At 30.3% G+C, this 26,486-nt stretch overlaps 1 protein-coding gene across 2 annotated transcripts; it reads right to left on the bottom strand.

Moving 5' to 3' along the window:
* Positions 1-1,864: 1,864 nt before the first annotated feature.
* On the bottom strand, positions 1,865-9,285 carry LOC132939004 (ribose-phosphate pyrophosphokinase 2). Of its 2 annotated transcripts, XM_061005996.1 has the most exons (7): positions 8,981-9,285; positions 6,862-7,045; positions 5,983-6,054; positions 3,390-3,613; positions 3,149-3,322; positions 2,921-3,080; positions 1,865-2,240 (listed from the first exon to the last, which is right to left on the bottom strand). In XM_061005996.1, the coding sequence occupies exons 1-7, from the start codon at positions 9,190-9,192 to the stop codon at positions 2,148-2,150; spliced, it is 1,119 nt and encodes a 372-aa protein (XP_060861979.1). In that variant the 5' UTR covers positions 9,193-9,285; the 3' UTR covers positions 1,865-2,147. The 2 variants fall into 2 exon arrangements, with proteins under 2 accessions (XP_060861979.1, XP_060861980.1); XM_061005997.1 differs by lacking the exon at positions 5,983-6,054 and having other exon boundaries at positions 8,981-9,284.
* Between the last annotated feature and the right edge of the window lie 17,201 nt (positions 9,286-26,486).

Genomic DNA, 26,486 nt, shown 5'->3' with positions numbered 1-26,486 from the left:
AATAATATTATTATAACATTATAATCACGAATAATATTGTCATTACAAAATGCTATCTGGGAAGGACGTATAGTTTGTTGTTGTGGCATTTTGAAGTTTTTTTTAATTTAAATTTGAAATTTTATTTTGAAATTTGCACACGTTTTTACATGATTTTTATAATAAATATATGATCTAAACATATATCAAAAAAGAAAAGTAAATTTTCAGTTCAGATTAAAGAAATCCAATATGATAAATTCTGTCTTTTTTACAATCCTTTAAAAGTTTAAAATGTATATTATCATTTATACCAAATTTATATTTTTTATATTAAAATTAAAAATAATTTAGTGCGCCATTTAGCATTGTTATGGAATTTTCAAGTTTTTTTAGGACATTAAAATTATCAATAATAATATGATAATCGACCCAGAAAAAGCCAAAGGGGGAGGGGGGTAACTGTCCCTACTTGCCCCCCATGCGGTTAGGTTACTCACATTTATTTATTTATTTTTTTATTAATCATTAATCCCGGCAACTATGGCCATTAGCGGTTTGTTTGTTTGTAGGGGAGGGTACTGTTGGTTTGTAAACACGTGTGTTTGGTTTTGGCAGAATTTCAAATTGGGCACCCCTAGGTTTCAGCTATACCCGGTAGGGGGATGGCAGCCTCTCTTTCTAGACAGTTGCCTGCCCAGAGAGAAAAGCCGCCCGTGGTCGAGATTCGAACCGGCGACGGTACGCATCGGAGCCGACGCCGTAATCCACTCCACCCCCTCACATTTATTATTTGTAATTATATGTATAAAACGCGTGTATGTTACAAATCTGTAATCGTTATGTAATCAATATAATTCTAATGGTATTACTTGTTCTGTACTACTTGTCTTGTTATTCTGTGATCCTGACGCACTTGTTTATCTATGACAAATGTCTTAGCAGACTATTTAGATAGGATGGGGGGAACGGTGTGCCAAAGCTGGCTCTACATACACAGAATTGAGTGTAATGAATTCTGGATGATATAGAGGTTCAAATTCAAAATTATACCTAGGTACAAATCAATTGTTAAATATACCCACAGGCTACAGTATAGACGAACATGACACAAACAACAAACCTATAAGTATCAAAACAGACTACAATTAAATATATTAATTGTAAGACATAGAATTCTATTCACTATGTTAATTTTGCTTAGTGTTGCAATATCTTTAAATGTGAATTATGTAATGGACAATAATTGCTTAAAAATTAAACTCCATAATTTCAGCCTTTTTTTATATCCCTTTAAGCAGAAAATGCTATGAATGGAACATATAATGAAACTATGTATGAGTTATATCACAGAATTTGAGATTAGCGCATTTTCATTTTGAACTTTGATAAAATGTTTTTTATTTTTGAAAGACCACTTCAACTACTCATAGCGTAGCTTGATGAATTTATACATAGGGGATATAGGAGTATAGCCATTATGTTCCTGGTACACAACATACTATATTCTAAAAATGCAACTAAAAAGTGGACGGAGGGCTAAACAAAATTCCAGGGAGGCTATAGCCCCTTAGACCCTCTTCCCCATCCTATGCAACTACTATTAGTTAAACTATGATGATTCAGTTTATCACCAACTACTAAGTACCAATGGTAAACTAGACACAAATAAAATAAGTTTTATGTTTTATTCATAAACCAACTGAGATTCAAATCAGATAACTTTTTAACTATTTAACTACTGCTGATCAATCTACAATAAATGGTACCATCATGTTAATTATAATAATAAATGAATACTGATTATACCAAATAATAATTTTCTTAATTTAAAATTAACTTTAATATTGGTTAAAATCCAGGATTTCCATAATAAACACTGTAATATAATATGAAAATGTATATAATATTATGTACATAAAGAGTTATAAGTGGAGTTATGTATAACTGACATATTTAAAATTGTGAATTGTTTAAACTGCTTGGCATTTAAAAAAAAATGTTTTATAATATTTAGGTATAACAGATATCTATTTAAAATGTAACGCTCATAAACTGTATAATTTTACAATATTTTATTGAGCATAATAGATTACTGTATGAATTTATGAATATATTAAAAAACATGTAGGTACATAGCAAATATGATAAAAACATGATAACACATTTCAATAAGGCACATTTGAAAATAAATAAGAAACTGATTCGCCATTGTGTGTCCGCCGAACAGCCTCAGCAAACATCATTGATACATCTATACACTATAAAATAAACATATATGATATTAAAAAAGTCAGTCTTTAGTCAAGTTGTAAACTCTATATTATATTTAGAAGCTTGTAGTTTTGATACTATAACATTTTGTTTAGAAACAATCTTTAATATAAATAAAATTGTATGAGTCAAATAAATAAAATGGAAAAAATAATTTGTAATGTCATAGAGTAACAAATTGTATCATTGTAAAATGAAACTAAAAAGCAATCAGGCTTGAAAAAAATTAAAATCTGTGTACAGGGGCATCCCAATAATTTCCATTGCTTGGAAAGAACATTTTTTTGCTGGGTCTATAAAAAATATTACTTTTATAAGTGTGAGCGCCAATTAATAACCTTTCCCCAGGGGCGGATTGACACTAAGTACTATGTGGTTGTATAGGGCGGCACATTTTTTATACACAGAAAAATGTTGTACAGAAGTGTCTTTTTTAGGATAAGGGCGGCAAATTTATATATTCGGAATAGGGGTGGAAAAATGCCCCTGTCTTTCCCTAGAGAAGGCCTTATCAGTAAACACACCACACATGTTGGTGTTAAATATAAATATATAATAAGATTTAACTTTTTTCAAAACTCTCATTATACTATTTATTTCCAAAAATATTTTATGTTGAATTGTTATAAATAAAGACGAAATCAAAAGTAAATTAAAATATGCTTACACGAATTTTAGGACATTCTTTCATATGGCCATCTTGTGGAATGGTATTGGTAACTACAACAGCTTCAAAGCATGCATTATTAATACGAGATATAGCAGGTCCAGAGAATATACCATGAGTTAAAATTGCATACACCTTAGTAGCACCCGCTTCAGTTAACCTAAAAAAAAGTATTAACAACTTGTAAAATAGATAATTGTATTATATTATTAAATTTAAAGTTTTTACTTTTCTGCAGCATGACATATTGTGCCGCAAGTGTCGGCCATATCATCAACCAAGATGGCAATGCGTTCTTTAACATCTCCCACTAGAACCATTGATGCCACTTCATTAGCTTTTTTTCTCTCTTTATGAATAAGAGCAAACTCAACATTTAGACGATCAGCAATTGATGTGACCCTAGACAAATATTATAAATTTTTATATATACATAAATTATATTTGTTAATTTGAGTTATTATTGTACCTTTTAGCACCACCAGCATCTGGGGACACAATAATGCTGTTTCTCCACTCAGGTATGTTTTCTTTTATCCACTTAAGTACAGCTGGTTCAGCAAATAAATTATCAACAGGGATGTCGAAGAAACCTTGTATTTGAGAAGCATGGAGGTCCATAGTTATTATATGATCAGCACCAGCTACTGACAGCATGTTGGCCACTAATTTAGCTGAGATTGGTGCTCTACTCTATAATGTCACATAAAAAATTATCATTAGTACAATTACATAGTACAATAAAATAATATATTATATGAATATTTAAGTGATTAAAAGTATTATTGTATTACATGGGTATATGTTGTTTTTGCCTATACCAAAAGCCACCCATTCACCGATAAGCAAGTCATATGTTAAGAGTTTAGTAGCTTGGTAAATCAGTGAATTCATGGAAGTTTCAGGTAATTTATTACAAATTAAAATATTATTATCAACTTAATCCTTTCCTTAACAATATTTTTTATAAAAATAAAATAAAATTTTCCACTGATAAACCAACCACTATGTAAAACTGAGATAACTACCAGCTTGATAATTATTGATTAAATAAAATCATGCACCAGTAATTAATTTTTATTAACAATTCTAAACATTATTTTTTCTAATTATGAATTTATTTAATAGTTGAATAATAGTAGCAAAATACAAATCATCAAAAAGTTTCTCTGTTTATTGGAACTGATAAAAACAACTGACTTGAAAATAAAATGTTGGCCTTTTAGTATCAATAAATTTTATTAGTTATGAAGAATAACAAAAAATGACATACAATTAGATATCACATTTACATGGATAAACATTTAAATGCAACTCTGTTAAAAATAATACTGAACCTATAATTTGTTTCTATCATTTAATTCTTTGAAATCATGAATAAACACAATATATAATATTCTATGCATTGTTTTCTACAGTTTTAAGTTTGAAACAATTTACTAGATAAGTTAGATTTAATGATATTGATACCATACTTAATGTAATAAAAGTATAAGATATTCTAGTATTAAATTAAAAAAATTATAATCAAGATACATCAATAAAAAATTAGGAAATTACAAATACATGTTAAAGTAAAAAGTAATTAATGACATTCAAACAACAAACATGCAAACATAAAGAAATGTTACAGAAACTTTTGTTTCAACTCCTAAAAAACATTTTTTTAGCACCTGATTGCCGATCACAAAATCTCGAAATAATTCCTGTAAAAATAAAGCAAACAAAAAATATGAATTGATGGCTAATTCATTTCTTGAAACCAAACAACTGTAATGTTAAATTATAGCAATTAAAATAGGTAACATATAAATTGTGTTAGTTAACACTACCATTTCAGTCAATTTTATAATTAGTTATTTAGACTTAAACATGTCCAACATGGTTTCTAATATTATTTTATAATTGGTTAAATATAAATGAAACATATAACAGTTATTACCAACGCAAATATCAATTTATTTTACATAAATATTATTTAATTGATTTCTACATTTACACTCGTAAAGCAGATTATTTTATTAAGTGCTATTTATTGTATATATATATATATATTATATATACGTCATACGTGTATGTGTTATCAAAATTTAGTTTAAATAACTTAAGTATTAAAAAGATATTATTAACTATAATACATGCAATCGAATTATTTCATCATAGATTTTAATTCAATGACATTTATAATACATAGTACAATTAATTACACTAGCACTTATTTTAAATGAAAAATTAACATTAATTATTTTACCAAGTATAATATTATGTTAAATGCTTAACACATCATTTGTACAGTTATTGATATTACCAATAAGTACTTGTATCTTTAATGTAGTTAAAATATAAAAACAGGTAATTAATTAAATTACATATTAAAAATGAAACCTTTAAATAAAAAAAATATGTACTAGGTACTCATGCCAAGAAAAGAAAGTAGTGTTTATCTTAACTAAAAATAAAGCTTTTTTACGATAATTTCAAAAGAAAATTTAGTAGGTAGTAATATGTTAATATATTATACACACATGCGGCTAATAAGCTTTTACAAATATCACTAACTTTTCTTTAAACCATCTATCCATGAATGTATTATTTATAAATAAAGCATAAGATGAAACGATAAGCTTTATAGTAGGTACCTATGTAGTTTAAAATCAAAAAAAATATTTCAGTGTGAAGCATTAATGGTAACATGATGGTTACTTTTGGCAACTATCCTAATTTTTATCACCTATATATAAATAATAAGCCTGTATTAAATTAATTGCAACACTACGTGACATCCAATACTTTTCATTGTAATCATACAACAAATTATAACTGCGTGAAATTAACAAGTGATATTCAACATAAGAGAATAGGGGCTTTTAATGGCACAACTGTCTACAATAGTAATTCAGTGATATAAAGAATCAATGATTGACACATTGAAAACTGACATTTCAAAACACACAATACCCAACAAGACGCATATTTTTGTAAATCCCATAAAATAATGTATGAATTTAGTTAAAATGCCCAGGTAAGTATATTTAATAATGTTTCATTGAATAAAACTATACCCGAAACTTCCATTCATTGCACTTGACGGTTGCCCTTGATCTATTATTGTCATTCTCGGGGATGTCGCCATTCTTTTGTTTACAGCATGAACAGCGAAAAATGATTAATAAGTAAGGTACGGATTAGAGTAATATCCATCATGCAAGTAATTAAAGGAAAAAAAATTAATTGGCATGTGAACATTATGAAAATATTTTTTTTTTGTTATATCTGCACATAAGAAAAGAATCAAATTTATTATAGTAATAAAAGAATGAACTACCTAAATAATTATAAATAATTTTCTTTTAAGTTACTTATGAAAAGGATAAACAAATTTAAAACTAAAAGGTACTTTGCCTAGTTTATAAGGTATTTTTCAATATCAAACAAAATATAAAAGAAAATGAAAAACCTTTAATACTAGAAGCATTTTATTTAATCATCTATGATAAATTAAAATAACCCAATCATCGTGAAGAAATGGTAGATATGTATATTTTCTTCCACACACACATTCAAGCTTTTAATTATTGAGACTGATTTAATTATTAAACAACAATTAAATAATAAATTATTTTATAATATTGCATATATTCTTTCTTTAACATTATAACATATTCTACCTTTTCATTTTAAGCTATCTTTTAATTACTTTACACAACAAATAAAATAATTTTATATTTTACATTTTACCAAATACCTACAAGTGATATTTGTTAGTTAAGATAAAAATAATTTAAAGAAAGAAAATGTAGAATTGCATGGTTTGGATAGTTATTTTTTTTAGTAAATAATATGTACTAATGTAAAATGAAAATGTAATAGTCACTACAATATTCTAATTGATAAATGATTATATGGTTTAGAACTTAAATTAATTTAATTTAAAAACTTACCTTATCCTTTTTATCTTGCCTAGCATATGGAAAACATGGTATGACAGCAGTAACACGTGAAGCAGATGCTATTTTGCAAGCATTTATCATGATCAATAGTTCCATCAAGTTATCATTAACTTCACCACTACCACTTTGTATGATATATACATCTTCCCCTCTGACTGATTCTCCAATTTCAACACTAAAATATATATGAAAAAAATGTTAAGGACTATGAAGAGATACATGGAAATTACTAAAATAGCAAGCTTGAAAAAGAAAACTGTCATTATATATTTATAAATCATTATTTTTAATTTATAGATAAACAAATTATTGTCTACTTTTTTTGTTAATTTTTATAATTTTGAATAAAAAGTGGAATTTTGTTTGAAAAACCTTATATATAGCATTGACTTTTCAGTTGAAGAAGAACACTATACATCAACCAATATACCCTGGTACTCAGAAGTGTATGTAAGATTTTAGTTTGGTTGGGTTTTACCCATAGACCTATAATTTAATAGACAGCGCATATAGAGAAATCACCAGATGAGTTTTCTGAGAGAAAAAGAGAGGTTTTGGGCCATTACAGTGTGCTAAAACATGTTTTTTCTCTCATATGATCATATGTTATGTTTTCCCTCTCAGCTATGTCGTCTGGATTAACCAAAGGCTGGGCAGTGTGGGAAATGCTGCCCATTAGTTTATAAGGCTATGGTTTTACCTATGATTAATCACAGACCCATGTGGGGAGGGAATTATCACATTTACATTATTTTTTGCTACAGTTTTTATATGACTAAAACAAATTATAGAGTTAGTCTCAATAATAAGTCTACATTTAGAGTATTAGCCAAACCGGGTCATCTATAAGGCCTCTTCAAGCCGTAATAAATGTGGTAATAATCGATAATGATACAATTGCAGATGTTTGGCAATGTTCTTAGTCAGCCATAAAAATATGAAACTGATTATCTGATTAGCTGATTATAATGTTATAGCTGTTTTACAAATTATTTTATATCTTTTAAAAATTATCTACGATCTAACAATTAATCTACTCTGTGTATTGATTATGGTGAAAAAATAAGATTTTTTTGTAGAAGCAAGAAATTTTAGGGGTAGAATTCTTCCACTGAAGGTCCTTAATTCAAAGTGAAATAATAGTTTTTCTAAATTAATGAAAGCATACTAATTTACTCTAATGCATTATGTTGTTGCTAGGGCAATAGTCAATAGAGCACAGGAAATATTGATAAAACAATAAAAGCAATTGTTAAAACGATATAATATACAGTATCTAACAAAGGGTTATACTATATCATTGACTTTAATGGTACCTATTCAATAATAGGTAGTGTTTAGTAAAATTCGAGGGAAAATTATTATTGTTAACACACCCGAATAGATGATCAACAGGTAGTTAAAACAGAAAAAGTGTCATTATTCTCTAATTTTTACAGAATGTTTGGGCCACCGAACGCCCTAGAATAATTCGTCTCGGTGACAGATAGCACCTATACGAGACACGTCTATTCCACCGGCCGTGAATTATGTTGGTGGATGTCTTGCACGTGTACCGGAAGCGATCTAATGCCTTTTGCCCATATCAGGAGTTGAGCGCGTAACGAAAATGCACACGCATGGATAACATTTGAACCGAGAAACGCGCGCGCAAACACGTGTTTCCGCGGGACAAAACCATTTTCCTAACCTACAAAAAAACCTACAAGGAAAACAGAATTCACGGCGAATTTCCATCTCCCTACAACCTTACTTCCGCGAGGAGTGCCGTGGGACCAAAATATGTCTCCACAAAAACTTATCTGTGTACGCGACACGACCTAGACAATAGAAGCCGGTGCAGTCTGAGCAGTGCCCTCGGTGACGTAAAAACTACGGACGGGAAAAATCGACAAATAAATAAAACCAGTTTCCGCGGTATTTACTATGTATGATTTATCGACGCGTGGGCGGTGGTTCCGTCATATTTCAAATTGAGATACAAACGGTAATAACTTATAATAATATGACAAGCCAAAGAAGGATTACAATGAAATATTGGATTAGACACAGTCGCATCGGGGGGGTAGCCGTTAGACCGGTCCGCGGCGCGCTTTCGGTTACCATTTACCATGTTTCGAGGTTGCTAAACTTCTTGGTGACCACCTTGCCGACGTCGATGCCCAACCGGTCAACGATCCGCTGTGCTAAGTCCGGGTGCGACGTGCCGCTGAACACCTTGATGTTTGGCATTCTGTTGTTGGCGACGTTCGAGCGGGTCGAGACCAAATTGGATTTAACTAGACACCGGGCGCGAATGGGTTCGGATGATAACAAAGGCATACTACCACGGCGATCATCGTAGCACTATGCGAACGCCCGCCTACCGGCTGCCTGCCGCACGTACCCCACCGAAAGATCGTCGCTGTCGTCGGTGGCGGCGACCGTCCGTACTACGCGCCGAGCGGCAAGCCCCGGTAGTCCGGGCGTCTAGCTAAACCCTTGGGGCATCCGCAGGGGAACCACGTGCACGGTACAAAAATATATGTATATAATGTTATGACGTTACCACTATTTGACGTGAAGTAGTGCGCTCATCCATCTAGTGGTTTACAACTGGGTAATACCATTGATTATAATATAGTACATTGTATATACCTAATGCATATTATATTTATAGTTTATACCTATTACCTATCACATATTCACAATTCAGTAGCGCAACCAGGATTTGTCTAAAAGGATGGTCCAAACGTGACACTTTCTTTCATGGCACAACTAAATAACAAATTTTTAATAAATATATGATCTAATAAGTATTTCAAACCGCCGTATTCAAACATCATGACTATTAAAAAAAAAATATTGTTAATGATTAAACGGTACTTGTAACGGTACGGTTACTTGTACTTTGTTGTCGCTCTGCCACCGAGCTGTACCTTTACAATTTATTAATTGCAGAATACAAATCTCTGGAATACAATATATTTCTCACACATCAATTTTTTAATGAAAGTTATTGGACTAATATTTTTAAAGCGTTTACAAAATTATTAATATTTAATAATAAATTATTATGATTTAATGAATATAAATTTATATAATTTTAAAATATAAAATATTGTATAAGTAATTATTAAAAACTAAAAATCAAGTATTGAAGATTCATTAAATTAAAAAACAAAGCTATATTGCATCTTCAAAATAAACATAGATTAAAATTAAATAATTATTAGAAGGTATTTTTAAAAGTTTTATCAGATACATTTTCTAAAAGATAAGAAAAGGAAAAATACAATACAATTGTTATATACTTATAGTTACTCCGTCGTAGAAATCATGCATAATATTATATACCTAGAATATTTGAAATGTGGGTACCAAAGTTTAAAAAAGTAAAATAAAATAAAATTATTAAATAAGAGTTCATGAATAATTAATATTATTTGTAGTTCTCATAATATTATTATCGTCAAAATATTAGGACACTGTATTTTTCCTAGGGTTGGGGTCATCCTCATGGGATTATTTCCAGGGAATAGGGATTCTTATTCTGATTAGTGATTACCAAAATTTATTATCACGTAATGTATTACATCAGCAGTCTATAATCTAAAATCTAAAATGTCAATTTTCGTGAATTCCTGATTGATATTTCTCAGTACCCATGTCTATAATATCTTACGTGTAGTCATGTAGGTTATTCTATTTCTATACTATGTGAATATGCGATATTTTTATGGAAAAATACTAGATACATGCAATTTTGACTGAATGTTTATATTATCATTTTATATACACCATAACATTTTCAAAATATTTTTACTTGCTCTGAGCTGTTTAGAAACATTTTCAGTTTCCAATTTTTTTCATCATTAATTAAATTTTATTCGTTGGATAAAAAAGTTTGAAAATTTAATACAGGGCTCCTAATATATTGTTACAATGGCATTTAAAATGATATTAAAATTTCAGTCACAATTTTTTTTTAATTATCAGTTTAATTCTACTTCCATAAAAATATATTTATTTCAACCATGTGATTAGTATATGATCTAAAGTCTTATCTATCAACGGTCTTATCATTACTTCAAAAAAAATAGCCAAACATTTATCATGATAACAACGATTTTATCATTGCTTTCAGAAGTGCTTCAGAATATCTTAGTCGAGTTTAGGGGTTTGTATATTTTTATACATTAAAGGGTACTTTAAATGAAGAATATTGTAATAAGAAGTATACAAAATTTTTTTCCCAATTGTATTAGATTCTGAGCAGAGCGAGGAAGCTAGTGATTTACAATGGTGTTTATTATTTTTTTTTTTTAATCCTGTTAAACAATTTTTACCAGAAGGAATGCTTCGATTTCCACATATAGTACCTTAACTTTTAGCAAATTGAATCAAAATGGTACTTTAGAGAGGTCATTTTTCGATTTTCTCAATAGTAGCCACAGTAAAAACGGCATTTAAAGTTAAAATCTTGACAAAATTCAAAAGAATCACGAAAATGTGCAAATTATTTTAAGTAAGAAATTCATAAAAATTTTTAATTTTAAATCTGAGATTCGAAAATGTAATACGAATTTGCGCATAAGTTTGTCTACTTTTATTAAAAAAAAAAAATTGTTATGAACGTTTGAATTTCAAATTTTTCAATTTTGGATTTTTAGTCGAGTTCTCATGTAGCGATTTTCTTATTTTGCTGTAATTCAAAAACAAACAACTGTAGATATTTGGCATTTACACCATATATTTATCTTATCAATTCCTATACTTTATGAAATTTTCAAAATATTTTGACTCATTTTGAGCTGTATGTTTGACTAATGAGTTTTCGGTAGTTGTTTATGTTTTTTACTTAAAGCTCATTGTTTGCTCAATTACTAGGTACCTGAAAATTTCAAAAATAAGTAATAACCTTTTTATAATGTCAACTCAAGAGTTCAAAACAAAATGTCTTAAATATCCCAACCATGATTAAATTGATTAAATTTTAATAAAAATATATCATTTAATCTTATAAGTGTTAATTGATTTATGTTTTTTTTTTAAATAAATTTATAGGTTTTAATTCAAAACGGAACTTTTTCATTTTTCTAATTTTTCAGGACAGTTATCTTTTTTTTCTCTAATTTTTAAATGATTTAGATAATAATAATATGTGATATAATGAAAAATAGGTAAATATATATATATCGTATATAATATATGAATTAAGTATTATTATTACTACAGCATTATAATTTATACCAAATCTTTTATGATATAATATTAAACATGAAATAATATGCATTAAATCAGTGAGTTATAACTTATAAATTATAATATAAATTAAGGTTAGCGATCGGGCCGTGGTGTGTCGTGCAGGGTGGTCCTTCGACTCCAACTATCGACCATCAACAATTATTGCCAACTGCCTGGAGTCCCGGTCGGTCAATGCTATAACGATGCGTGAGAAACCATAGTCAGCATAATATTTAATATTAGACGTTTCGACCACATTTGACATTTCTTAACACTCAGCATATTAGCCGTGCTCAACGTAAGGCGAGTAATGTATGAATTCGATAACGACAATCGTTACACCAGGAGTAAGTCCCTTTTGAATAAAACACTAGAATAAGCGCCTTTTGGAAAAAAAAAACGATTTATATCCTGTGACGTCCAACGCAAATCAGAAAGCGCATTAATTAATTATAAGCAGTGCTCAAATTGGAAAAATAGAAAAAAGGGGACTCAAAATCTTAAAAAAAAATTAGCGTTCCTGACAACGGTTAATCTCAACCTAACCCGTGGGGGGGCTACACCCCCCACACAACCTCCCACCAACCACCGTCAACAACATTAGACATATAATACACCAGTATACCAATAACATTTACCAACAATCAATAAATATTATTTTACTTCTCATTTATTATAATAAAAATCAATTTTACACATTATTAACTGCACTTATAATAAGTTATACCTAACTAATAAGGTAATTCATTTAAAATTTTTAAGCCACCCATAATTGATCACAAGTATTATAATATAATATATTATATAATACACCCAATTTACTATGCTTACTGTTTGCATCCATTATAAAACAGAAACATATACGAAATACAATTAATGTAATTTAAAATTAAAGTTCAATGTGAATTAAGATTTAAAGGAACACACAGCACAATAAAAAATGTTCTTTAAATTTGTTTTAAATGTTGACTATTATTCACATAGGTAATGAATAAAAAATAAATAATTTAATTTACGGATAAATGTGTGACTTTAAGTGTTTAAGATGATAAAAGTATCAGAATTTCAATATAACGTTTAGTTTTCTAAATATTAAAAATCTTAAAAGTAATATTTTTGGTAAACAGTGCGTTATATGGCGAGTGATTTAAATATAAAATAAAAATTGAAAAATATCTCTTTTAAGATTTTTAATATTTAAAAAACTAAACGTTATTTTGAAATTCTGATACTTGTATCGCCTTAAATACATCTAACTACACATAGACGTAAATTACATTTTTAGGTTGGTAAATACTTGTGTGAAGCGAGAAACCTATACACATATAAGATAGGCAATAACGACCAGACAGGCCCAAAGACTTCACGTGTCTTTTTTCAATTACTCGTAACTTATTATCAATTATCATAAAAAAAACTATACATTTAATTTTAATATCACAGGGGGCAGCATAACAACGCACGGGGGCAGCAAATTCGGCGTATGCTGTCCCTGAACTTTGTTCCGGACAGTCGCTGCTTTTATAGACCGCAGTAAATCTTACTTCCATAAAATTATATTTACTCAAACTATAGAATCATCATAGAATTGTATGGACCTCCCCCCACAAAAATAAATAAAAATAACCTAACAAATGATACAAAAATCAATTATGCTTTTTTTTCTACGCCAATAATTAGCGTAAATTATTGTGACCTATTTCAAAAACGTACACCATAAGCCGCACACCATATTTTTAAAACATAATATTAGAAAATGGTTATTTTTGAAGCATAATACACTCAAAAAATTTAAATTAAAATATCACTGAATGTCATACCCAGTGGGTTAGGTTAGGACACGTGCCCCCCGAAATTTTTTTTTGCTTGTTTTATATTATATTATATGTTTTATAAAAATTATAAGTTGAGGCTGTCGAAAGCGAACCATTTTGATGGGGTCGGATTTAAGAAATATTGTACATCCATCCTTAGTGCTGTGTGACTGATCATTAGTGTGTGTGAGTTCCCCGAACGATTTATGTGTAATTAAAGATAAACGACGGCTAAGATTCTTGGACCTCAGTAACGTACATACGCGCAGTCATGTCACTAAATTATGTGATAAAAAATGTTCAACTCCCATGTGCCACGAAACTCCCAAAAAGCGGAAAAAAAATTCACCCTTTACCTAAAGCCCTATTTTAATTTTGAAAACATATTTGAATTCCTTAATCTCTTTTCTAGGTTATGGAGAAAATGGAATTTTGAATTGTAGTATTGTTTAATTAGTATAGACGTATAATACCAAATTAATTTTTTTTTTTAATTCACTTTTACTTTAATATTACTAAAAAAAAATTGCTTCCTACAAAACACATACAAAAAGCGGAGAAATTCTTATATTTTTTTGAAATTAAAATCGGACTTCTGGAAGTATATTATTATTATTTCTTTCCGCTTATTTGTCTAAATGCACAAAAAACGACCAGCTTTCAAAAGCCCTAATATAGTTTTGAATTTTTATTGGTAAATTTTAATAATATATGAACAAAAAATGGAATGTATTGTTTACAACACATTTTGATATAATGATAATATATTAATGATTATATTAACTTATGGTTTACAATAATATTAGTACATTGTTATATTAAAATATAAAGTCATAAAAAGAGTAGATACACTTTATGAACAAAGGGGTCATAATTAGATATTCTAGAGTTTCAAAGGCTAGAGAAAAAAATTAAGTGCCTCCCCACCCTCCAAAAAAAAAAAGGTTTTCTGGCTACGGCACTGGTCATACCAATATTGTTTAAGCAGTTGAGGTGAGTTTTTAAATAGGACAAGATACACATTTTGATCGGTTATAAATTATAGCTTAGACTAACTATTTTTAGCAATCTGTTTTTAAATAACCCATGATCTACATTATTTAGTGAGTATGATTCCACACCGACTACACTTAATAGTTCATATAATCATATCTTATTATTTCAATCAATATTTCCCTTGATAAATATAATGTCTTTTATAGCAGATTACTCCAACTATTCAACCTGTTACTATTGTTGGTTCATTTTGACTGTACATATACCTACCGTGGATGTCGAATATTTCTCAATGCAGTAAAGGTATATCCGTCTAGTCACTTGTGCGTATTGGTATTGATATAATAATATAAAAGTAATGAAGTGTTTCAAAACCAGCCATAGAAAAATTAAATTGGGATATCAAAATTATAATGTTACAGAAAAAAAAATTGGACGAAGACCAATATATCCGTGTATAAGGTTGTGTCGGGCCAATTGTTATTTGTTTGCATGTGCAATTTTTTCATGAGACCACTTGGACAGAGACGTCTGTGACATAAAATAATCGTACAGTTTAATGATCGAATGACGAGTGACGACTTGTTACATGTATAGTACTATAGTTTGTGGAGCTATAGCGAGGAGAACATAATATAATATGTTAAGAGGACGTCGCACCCGCATGTGTTGTCTCCGTCTTACACACGTACGACAATTTTCGTTTGCTAGTTTCAATAGGGTGCTGTCATTTTTGATATTAGAGTGACCTATTATCAAACTTTTAGGTATAACAACATTATCTGGGTTCTCTCGTTGGTTTTTTACGATATTTTAATTTTTAATTGAGTTATCAGTATGTAAAATATTAATGATTGATAATGCTCATAACTCGCTTAAAAATTAAAATATCGTAAAAAACCGACGAGAGAACGTTGTTACCTAAAAGTTTGATAATATAGGTCAATTCACTCAAATATCAAAACTGGCAGCACCTTATGGAAACTAGCGAACGGAAATGTCCATGTTGTACGTGTTTAAGACGGGGATAACACTTGCGGGTGCGACGTCCTCTTAACATGTATTGTAATATCTTGAAAATAATTGTTCATCATTAAATTGCAATGTATTCACTATTCACTATTATGATTTCTGGATATAATGGAATACCTACAAATTTTGATTTTGCTTTGAATATGACTGATTCTTGTATTTTCAAAAATTGTTCACTTTATGAAACACTGCACTTACACACCATTACAATAATATATTAATATATCATAGTCTACATTATGTATAAATATATAAAGGTTGTGTATAATATTCTCAAGCTATATATACCAAGTTACAGGGTTCGTTAAATGTCCCAGCGAATTTGCAGTCCTTCGATGCTCTTATTTGAGTATTGTTTTCCGAGGTCCACACGATTATATTTTGAATACCAATAATAAGTGGCACTGTACTGTACTTAATTTTTAGTCTTATTGGTTTCATTAACTTGGTAATTATTGGTTCGCGATAGTTTCTTGCTTTTAAAATATCAATTTTTAGCTCACGTACGCCGTGATTTATATAAGACATAGGTAAATAGGCAACTACTATATAGTATAGACTATCTATGTATTTTGATTACATTTTGCATTGAATTTTGTAAATAGGTGTACAAATACATCATGTCTCATAGACTATATCGTACCCATATTGTCCTCGTATCAGGACTATGCTAAAGGAGAGGGAAGTGCAGCACTAAGGAATACAAATATGTGACAAATTTGGATTAAAAAAAAAAGGTGGCCAAGCTGGTACCACTCTACTATATATTATATTAGGTAAGTATCACGTATGTCACTCACTGTAATGGATATGATAATTTTAATTTATCGTATTATTGTATATGAAAAATGATTCCTATATATAATTATAATATAAGCTTAATATATTAAGTATGTTTTATGATATTATTATTGCTATTAAAGGGATTTATTTTACTGTTAAACATTAGTAATACTACAGTAGGTTGAATTAATTTTTTCCGAAAAAATTGCATTTGAAAATTTCATTATGTGTTATCGATTGTATAAGTATAAGATATTTAAATATTATAATAATATAGGTATACCTAGTACCTAGTACATAACTTTAAAAGTTTCAATAGTTTCCACGAATAATATTTTTAAATCACAACATAATACCTAACTGAAATTGTAATTCTTCGTTTAAATAATTAATATTTTAGTTTTTATAAACCACTTATGAGAAATCTTGTTTTAAATGTTCATTCCTTAGCTATAAAAAATGATTTTATACATTTTTAATAACAAAACAATTGTATGGTGCATAGAAAATGATAAGAGAAACACGTGGTGAAAATTTCAAGTTTCTATAGTTATTCGTATTTTAATTACAATTAAATAAGAACATCGTTCGATGAGAAATCGTGTGAATGTCTTAAAAATTTAAACTTCAAATGGCAAACGCCCATAATAAATTAAAGTCATTTTCCGGTAAATATATTTTTTTGTTACAGGTGGAAAAACTCAAAAACCTGTGTAGAAACTTATAATATATTCAATTTTAAAATTTTTTGACCTACCTAAAAATGATTTATCAACAATTCTCATGCTTACAAATTGCCCAAAAAGGTGAAAATTTGAAGTATCTTCGGTTGTTGGTTTTTGAGTTACAATAACAAACAAAACGGACTGTCGAAAACGGCTTTTCCTTCTAACCTCCAATTTACTCTTTGTGAATTAGCCTGTTACTCAGGGATAAATGCAGCATTCTAATAATGAAAGAATTTTCGAAATCGGTCCAGTAGTTTTTGAGTAGCTTAGGAGAGTGGTACGTGATGGCGTCATGGCGAACTGATTAAGGCCACTGGGGGGCACCTCTATATTATGTTCTCCCGGCTGGGCCCACGGGCGGACGAGTGCAGTCGATGGCGCGTTTGTTCGCAGGTGACGACCATCGTGACCGAGCGCGAGTCCCGACCGCGGCGGGACGGTTGACGGCGATAGCGACTATATAGTGCGCGATGACGATGTGCAAGTGTTGAAGACCGCGAGACTGTTGTGTCGAAGACGACTTCAACGGTGACCAAAAACACTGAGCGAGTGAAGACCGTATTGGTGCTTGCGGAATCGGCGGCGACCGGAGACGCAACTCGACCGGCCGGATTACCATCGGACGCGCTACAGTCCTGAGGGGTTTTATCGACTCCGCCGTTTTGATATCAATTCCACCGGGTTTTTGTTAATGTTGATTCCGCCAACTATCGATTCCACCTGTGATTTATTTATGTTGATTCCACCAACTGTTTATTAAACAATAACCGACGTATCATATTATAAAGAATTTATTTTTATCAATAGTTTAGGTCAGCGGTTCCCAACCCATGGGCCTAACCTAACCTAAACTTTAGGTTATAGGGTACACTTAGTTTGCCATAATAGTATAAAGTAAGTTTTATTTAAATAAAATATTTCAAAAAACAATTCAAACATTTTCGTTCATAACGGATAATATTTATTAAAATAATTTAACTCAAATATCTAGTGATTATTAATTTTACAAAATTAAGTAAAATCGTTATATTTTTAAATGGAGTTATATAATATAATATTTAAAATAATAAAAATATATAGGTAGGTATTGTATATGCCGTATGGTTAAGTAAAAAAAAATTAAAGTAATAAAAATAATATATAATGTAGTCAATTTTTAAAATAGTGGTTTGAATAGCCAGTTTTATATAAGAGAATCTATTGATTTTTGTATTTAAATAATCGTCAACATCGTTCACCGTATTATGGCATGGTATAAAAAAAAATCAAGCAATACAAATATATACAAAGTGGTCATTTTTTAAAATAGTGGTTTGAAGCAAGTTTTATGTAAATGAATTTATCGACTTTTTATTTAGATATTAATCGTCAAAAATGTTTGTTATATATCTTTTTTCGTAATTTTTGTTTTTGCTGATTTTATTATTGTTTAGCCTTTTTATTTTTATACTAGCTGACCCTGTGCACTTCGTTCACTTAAAAAATGACAACCCTTAAAAAAATTGTGATTGTTCAAATCCTTTTGGATGTAACTTGCAGTAGTAAGTGCAATTCAGCCACTCTGGTAGTCAATCCAACTACGTCAGATCGCGGGCATTGTGCGACAGCATATCAAGTAATTAATATGTATATCTAATATATAAAAATGTCGTGCCACTGTTTTTATTATTGAACTCCTCCGAAACGGCTTGACCGAAACTAAATAATGTTCTAATTATTATAATACGTGTATAAATCTCTAATGAAATGGATCAAGTATGATACAGAAAATCGGAATAAACATTTACCAGACTTAATGGAATACTTTCGGTTACCAATTGTTTCCCATGAATTTGTTGAGTGTACTGTTGGTAAAGAACCACTTTTGAAGTTGAATAACAATTGTAACTATATAATATTTTTATATATGATTTTCTTATTTTGTCAAAGTATATTATGTTGGTAGGTAGAAAATACTTAGATGAAGCTTATGCTGTTATACAGTCCTTGGTACTGAATTAGAAGCACCAAATTTTACTTGTTGCAGTATGTTTTAATTGTGAGCAAAATAGCTAAACACCATCTTCCTCTTTTGTTTAATATAATCACAAATCAGTAGAAAACTATACCAATAATTATACCACTAAATAGCTATAGTGAAACTTATTTACTCGATGATGGTTTGAGTAAAATATATGACAAGATTTATGAAAATATTGAGAATTTTTCTTAATACCACCAAAATTAAATATGCGACTATAACTATTTAGTTGTATAATTATTGGTATAGTTTTCCACTAATATGTGATTATGTTAAACAAAAGAGGAAGATGGTTGTGTCTTTATAATGAAGAAAATTACAAAAATAACAAATTACGTACCAAATGACTTACAAGCAATACAAGCTAAGTATTGAAAAAAATAAGAAATCGTTAGATAACAACAGACCTAGACATTTGAATCACAGAACTTGTTCTGTGTTTGAATCACTGCTAAATTAGATAATAAGTAAAGTTAATGAATGCATTTTTCTATTAGATAGGTACATAGAATAAAAAATAATAAAGTTAAAATATATTATGTACAAAGTAATGAAATTTATGATACTCTTAATAAGTCAAGTAGTAATGGTGAATTACATAAAATGATTTATAATCAAATAAATAATTACGTTATATATATATATATATATATATATCGCGTCTTGTTATTAAATTATTTTTAAACAAGGTGTAGGGTGTTTAAAAATAATATATTAAAAAAAAGAGTTGTTTTTTAAGTCAAAAATAGTAGTAAAAATAAATAATATTATGTGAAACATTTTATTGATTTTTTTTTATTTGTTGTGAAAATGTATTTATCTTAATTTAAAGGAAAAATAAATAGAAAATTTAAAATGTCTATACTCTATAATATGAAATTAATTGAAATGTTTTTCCCACCTATTAAGAATAAAATAACGAGGAAAATAACTTTTAATGTCACCCTTCAAAGATAGGTACCTATACCAACTAGATCTAATTTGCAATCAGAAATCATCCCCAATGTTTAAGAACAGAGCATTTTGTCTACCATAAACCACCGTGTACCTTTACACACACAAAAACAAACATAATTATTGTAAAATCTCAATACGCAATAATCGCTACGATCAGAATCTAAAAGACTTTGCCTATACAAAAGTATAAAACGAGTACAACAGTATACAATGCAGATCAATAAATAAATCATCAATCATAGTATTCCTCTGCGTTATTATAACGTAAGCACAGTATTGGTATATCAATAATAATAATAATATGGTGTTCGAAAAAATAAACGGGCCCGAAATCCATCAGGCGATGCTGCAGGTCGATTAATAATAATATGATGGTTTTTACTTGCTGGCTACTAATAAACGATGTTTGTTTTAAATTATCGGCGACGGCCTAGGACGAATTTCGGAATCGGCTCATTTGCAATTTATTCTGACTACCTACACGCGAACAATATTTACCTGTGAAAATGGCTGAATCGCATAACACTGAACAAACAACCCAAGAAATCGAGAAAACCGTAAAACATGTCATCAAGTATATCATAAACCACATCGAATATGAATTAATGGAAACAGAACTTGGCGTATTTGACAACTTCCAAGAAGAACCTACGGTTGAGGATTTGGCGGGCCTGTTGTATTATGCGACCCAGTTCGCGGGCGGCGACTCGTCGGAAACCCTTCAACCGGACGAAGATTCCAGAACTGGACCGGTTGAATTGATCAACGACGACGTGGTCGCTGTGCCAGCGATGCAGGCGCCCGTAGAAGCGCCCAGTGACGAGGCGGAGTTCGTCACACCGGTCAGGGGAGCTGAGGTCAAGAACAGCATTGGAGACTTGATCGGCTGGCTGGACCCGGGGGCAACGCTAGAAAAACGCGCAGCTCCGCGCAGACGGACGGCGGCGAGGATCGCGTCCGCTGCGTGGAGAGGTATCACCAAGACCGTACGCGTTTTCTGCTGTTGTTCCCCGAAGTGAAACCGTCCGAAAGTTCCCCCCTGGCCGAGGGCAGCGGACAAGGTGAGGCGATGACGTGGGGTCGAAGTTTAGAGGTACGTGACAGTGCACTTTTGGGGTGTTCGGCGGTAAGTCACCGATACACGTTCTCCGGCCACCGGCGGTAGCGTGACGAGATCGCGGACGTCGCGCGCTCGAGATACGCGAGACACGCGAGACCCTCTGGCGGCGCGGCGGGCGCCCGGCTGCTTCGGTCCGAGAGCGACGACAACACGACGATGGAGGCTAGCGGTACCGACGCGGACATAGACGCCGTCCGACCGTACCAGTGACGACTGCTGCAGTGCTGCACGAAGACGACTCGTGGCGGAGACGATGGAGACCACAGAGCTCACGGTGGGTGAGTGACGGATGACTATAATTACAGGGTGGCCAGGACACGGACGTCAGCAGCGCCGGGCTCGAGGAAACGATACGTTTCAGAGTTTGGCGGTGCGTGACTCCAGGGCGAAAACCTTGGAGAGTATCAGGATAGCGGTGCGTTGCTGTCCGCCGATTCTCTCCTGTTTTCGCCCAACGGTCGGATCCCGCCGGCCGATATTATAGTCTTCGTCGCTCGCTCCGAGCTTTGGTCAACGTCGTCGCCGGCACATCAGTCGTCTTCAGCGCCTGCAGTACCGTCAAGCACACTACATCGCGCACTAACCACTCGTCGAAAATTGTCGTCGTCGCTCTCGCAGCCGTCGTGGCCGGACTTCGCCCGCTGCCATGGTCGTCTTCGCGTCCCGAGCAAACTCGCCCGCGACTCTCGTCCGCCCCGCAGGACCGGCCGTGAGAACGGTGTAGAGGCGACCAGTGGCCATCATCATCTGTATCACCACCCAATCGCCATCACGTACCCCCCCCCCCCCCCCCCAACATCGCCTCGTCTTGTCTGATGCCTTTTTTTTTTTTTTTGTTAAAATAATTATAATATTTATTGTTTTTTGCAATTGTTGTTGTATTGTATTTCATTTTTTCGGCATAACTATTATCAAAATTGTAATAATCACTCATTCATTCAACATAAATTATTTAATAACTTTTCATTTAATTATAATGTAATAAAATTATTCTGTTAACACAGTAAAATGTTGTTTTTAAATCTTGTTTTTAGCATTAATATGTGTCGGTGATGACTGATGACGATAACATTTAACATTTAAAGAAAAAGAAATTGTAATTAAAAAAAAAAATACTTCTATACGCTAATAACGTATTTGTTGTTGAAGCGAATTAACAATAAAAAAAAAATCTGTAAACAGCTAAAACCGAGTCAAATTATTTTGAAAATATTATCAAGTAGGTATAGAAATTGATTTACCTATTTACATGGAGCCTTGTTTTAAATTTTGAATCCTTAGCTATAAATGTTGAACATTTTATAAATTTTTAACTACAAAATAATTATTAAATTTTAAATTTGATAAATTTTTTCAAAATTCAAACTTTAAATGCTTATAAAAAAAGTTGTGCCTATGTATTTTTAATATTTTTCAACTGCTATTGTAACAATATATCAGGAGCCTTGCATTAAATGTTCACGCTTTTTTTACCCAACAAATAAAATTTTATTGATATTTATAGAAAAAAAAACTAAAAAAATTGAAAACTGACAATGGCCGTAAACAGCTCAAAAAGAGTCAAAATATTTTCAAAATTTTATCGTGTATAGAAAATGCTAATATAAACATTCAGTGAAATTTTCAAGTAACAGTCATGCATTTTTAATTACAAAATAAGAAAATCGTTACATGGGAAATCAAGTGAATATCAAATGTTGTAAAAATATGAATTTCAAACGCTCATAAAAAGTTAATTTGACTTTCTTGTAGACATTTTTTTTTTTGATCAAGGTAGACAAACTTATGGATAATTTTGTAGTTCATTTTCAAATCTTAGATTTAAAAAGAAATATTTTTATAAATTCTCAACTCAAAATAATTTGCTAATTTTCGTGATTTTTCCGTATTTTTTCAATATTTGAACTTTAATAGCTTATAAATAAAAACTGTGACTAAGGATTTTTAATATTTTTCAAATATCATTGTAACAATATAGTAGGAGCCTTGTATCAAATTTTCAAGCTTTTTTACCCAACAAATAAAGTTTTATTGACATCCATAGAAAAAAAAAACTAAAAAAAAATGGAAACTGAAAATGTCCGTAAACAGCTCAAAATAAGTCAAAATATTTGGAAAATGTAATGGTGTCTAGAAAATGCTAATATAAACATTCAGTCAAAATTTCATGTACCTACGGTCATTTGTTTTAGAGTTGCAACAAAAACCAAAATCGATTTTCTCGAAAACAGATTTTGCGTAAAAATTTCCGTTTTTCCTTAATTTTTTTTGTTTTTCATGTCGCTTTTTATATTTTTATGTGAATATATATGGGGATGTGGGGGCATCGCCCCCACGGGTTACTTTTCATGTAATATCAGGTGGGGGCTACAGCCCCCCCCCAACATTTTAGCCCTAGCTGCGCTACTGGTAAGAAAGAATACATGTGCTGGATTTATAATTGAAATTATATTATTTTTATGTACTTGTCTATAAAAATAAAGATTCAGTACGATTTATTTGCAAGTTTAAAATATTTTAAGTTATAAGTGGGTAACTAATACCTAATATATTTTAATGTGTGTTAGTAGTCTAGGACTCATTAGTAGGTACTCAGTAGTCTGTTTCAACTCGAACGTTTAAATGTTCTTAGATTATCTATAGGGAATTGGCAAAAAATCATTTTTTGATTGTTAAGTAGGTACTCATAATATCACCCAGAATATAATCACACAAGTATACATTACTAATTTTGGTATGACAATTCTAATAATATACACGTATGGGAACATGGAGTTTTTCGAATTCCGGAGTTTAAATATTTACTTTATTACGTTGTTATGTAACTATTGGAGTTTGATAAACGATTTGGGATTATAATGACATTAAGTGTCATTATATTATTCTGAATTGATAAACACGAAACGACCGAATAATAATTAGGTAATAAAATGTTGAAAATAATTGTATAGTTTTTAATTTGAATAACCTATATTTTACATTTGTTACATACCCACATAAGTATGTTATCGTATAGTATAATATGATGATTTAATATCGTAATGATTTTACGAGTTGGCCGATTTCCTATCCACTATTTAAAATTTAATTATAAGACAATTATAAAAAATTAAAATTAATATTAATAAATATTCAAATATTTAAAAAATAAGTTAGCTTATTGTCAAAAAAAACTTGACCATAATAGATGGACAATTATTTTAAAAAAGGGAGGAAAGTAAATAACTAATAATTGATCTGCTGTACAGTAGTAAGTGTCAACCGTCGAATGTGCCTCGTCATTGAGTTAGTCACTGTAATTTATGTGGTCAATTGATAAATCATTGCATACATAAAATGTATCAAAACGTATAAGATCTTAACTAATATTGTATGATATATTTATATTTATATCATAGTAATACAGTAATTTAAATTAATTTTTGCCAAAAATATTACATTTATTACAATATATTATTATTTAATTATTAAAATAGTTTATAGTATTTTTATATGCTAAATCACATACCAACTGTTATTAATTATTAAGAAACTTTAATAATATACGTAGAACCATTGATTATAAATACTAGTATACTAGAATTTTTAAATCCACTCAAAAAATATTTTTGAATTAAGTATAGGTACAACAAAATAACCCAAAATCGTTCTTCATCATCCATATTTGAAATACAAGTATTGTTGTTTCTTTTTCAGTATGAACTCCTTACGATGATCCTAGATATTAATTTTTTTAGAGTTAAAGTTACATTTTAACTTTTAAGTCTTAGATGTAAAAATTGAACATTTTAGATTGTGGGTGGAGCGATGAATAGGTATTGAGTTTACATGTGTCGAAAGTAAACTAAGTAAAGTAAGTTTGTGTGTTGAAATAGTCGAAATAATGCTTCGATTTTTAATCCTTAGCTATAAAGTTGAAAACTTTTTAAATTTTTAACTACTAAATAATTTGTAAATTTTCAATTTGATAAATTTTTGTACAATTTTGAACTTTGGTTATCTACTAATAAAAAATTCTTACATATTATGGATCATTATTACTTCTTAACTGCTATTAAAAATCTCAGTTTTATCTTAAATTTTTGTTTCTTTTTCCTGACGCTTTTGAAAACTACTTGGAATTTTTACTGACCCCCCCCCCCCCCCCTCTAAAGTACCAATTAGATTCACTTTCCTACCTGAAAAGATGCTGTTGAAGAAAATTGAAGCATTTTTACAGCCTCAAAAAGTGATGAGACATAAAAAATTTAATAACACACACATACCAATACAATCTGAGCCGCTCAGAATCTAAAAAAAAATAGAAAATTTAAAATGGTATTAATATGAAATTAAATTATATTTATACCATAATTGATAATATAATATAGAAGATTTCAAGATGCTACTAAAGGTTTCCCTTAATATTTTGTCGTTTTTCCTAATTATTAAGAAAAGTGTTTTTAAATTTTAATTTTCTTGTACAATTCCCAATAATCCTAGAAGAAGACTGAAACGATCTTGGCCTAGATATTTCCTTCCTTGATCTGTCGGGTGGTACTACTGAGTACCTTCTCTCTCTGTTATATCAACGCTATTCTCCATCAAAAAATTACTTATTGTAAAATGTTTGTATAGATTGTAATTATTCTTTTAATAAAAATATAAAAAAAAAAATTTTAATTTCAACCTTAAAAAGTACCAACTTGTAACCAGAAATCATCCCTAATGTTGAAGATCAAAGCATTTTTTCCACCAAAAAATACACGTAGTTAATTATAAAATCTCAATACGCATTAATCGCTACGATCAGAATCTAAAAGACTTCACCTATATATAAAAGTATAAGACGAGTAGAATAGTATATAATGCAAATTGATATATAAATCATCTTTAAAATATTATAATACAATAGCATACCTCTGCGGCGAAAGTATTATTGCGGTATATCAATAATAATA

Source organism: Metopolophium dirhodum, chromosome 2, assembly GCF_019925205.1.
Source record: "Metopolophium dirhodum isolate CAU chromosome 2, ASM1992520v1, whole genome shotgun sequence".
Lineage (NCBI taxonomy): Eukaryota > Metazoa > Arthropoda > Insecta > Hemiptera > Aphididae > Metopolophium > Metopolophium dirhodum.
The sequence above is the reverse complement of the archived record's forward strand: the minus strand, read 5'-3'. Positions and strand labels throughout refer to the sequence as shown.

Coding starts and splice junctions, on each gene's coding strand:
- LOC132939004 (XM_061005996.1), bottom strand. CDS start 9,192: ATGCCTTTGTTATCATCCGAACCCATTCGCGCCCGGTGTCTAGTTAAA. Junction 7,046..8,980: donor TTTAGCAACCTCGAAACATG/GTAAATGGTAAC, acceptor TATATATTTTAG/TGTTGAAATTGGAGAATCAG. Junction 6,055..6,861: donor GGCAAGATAAAAAGGATAAG/GTAAGTTTTTAA, acceptor TGTAAACAAAAG/AATGGCGACATCCCCGAGAA.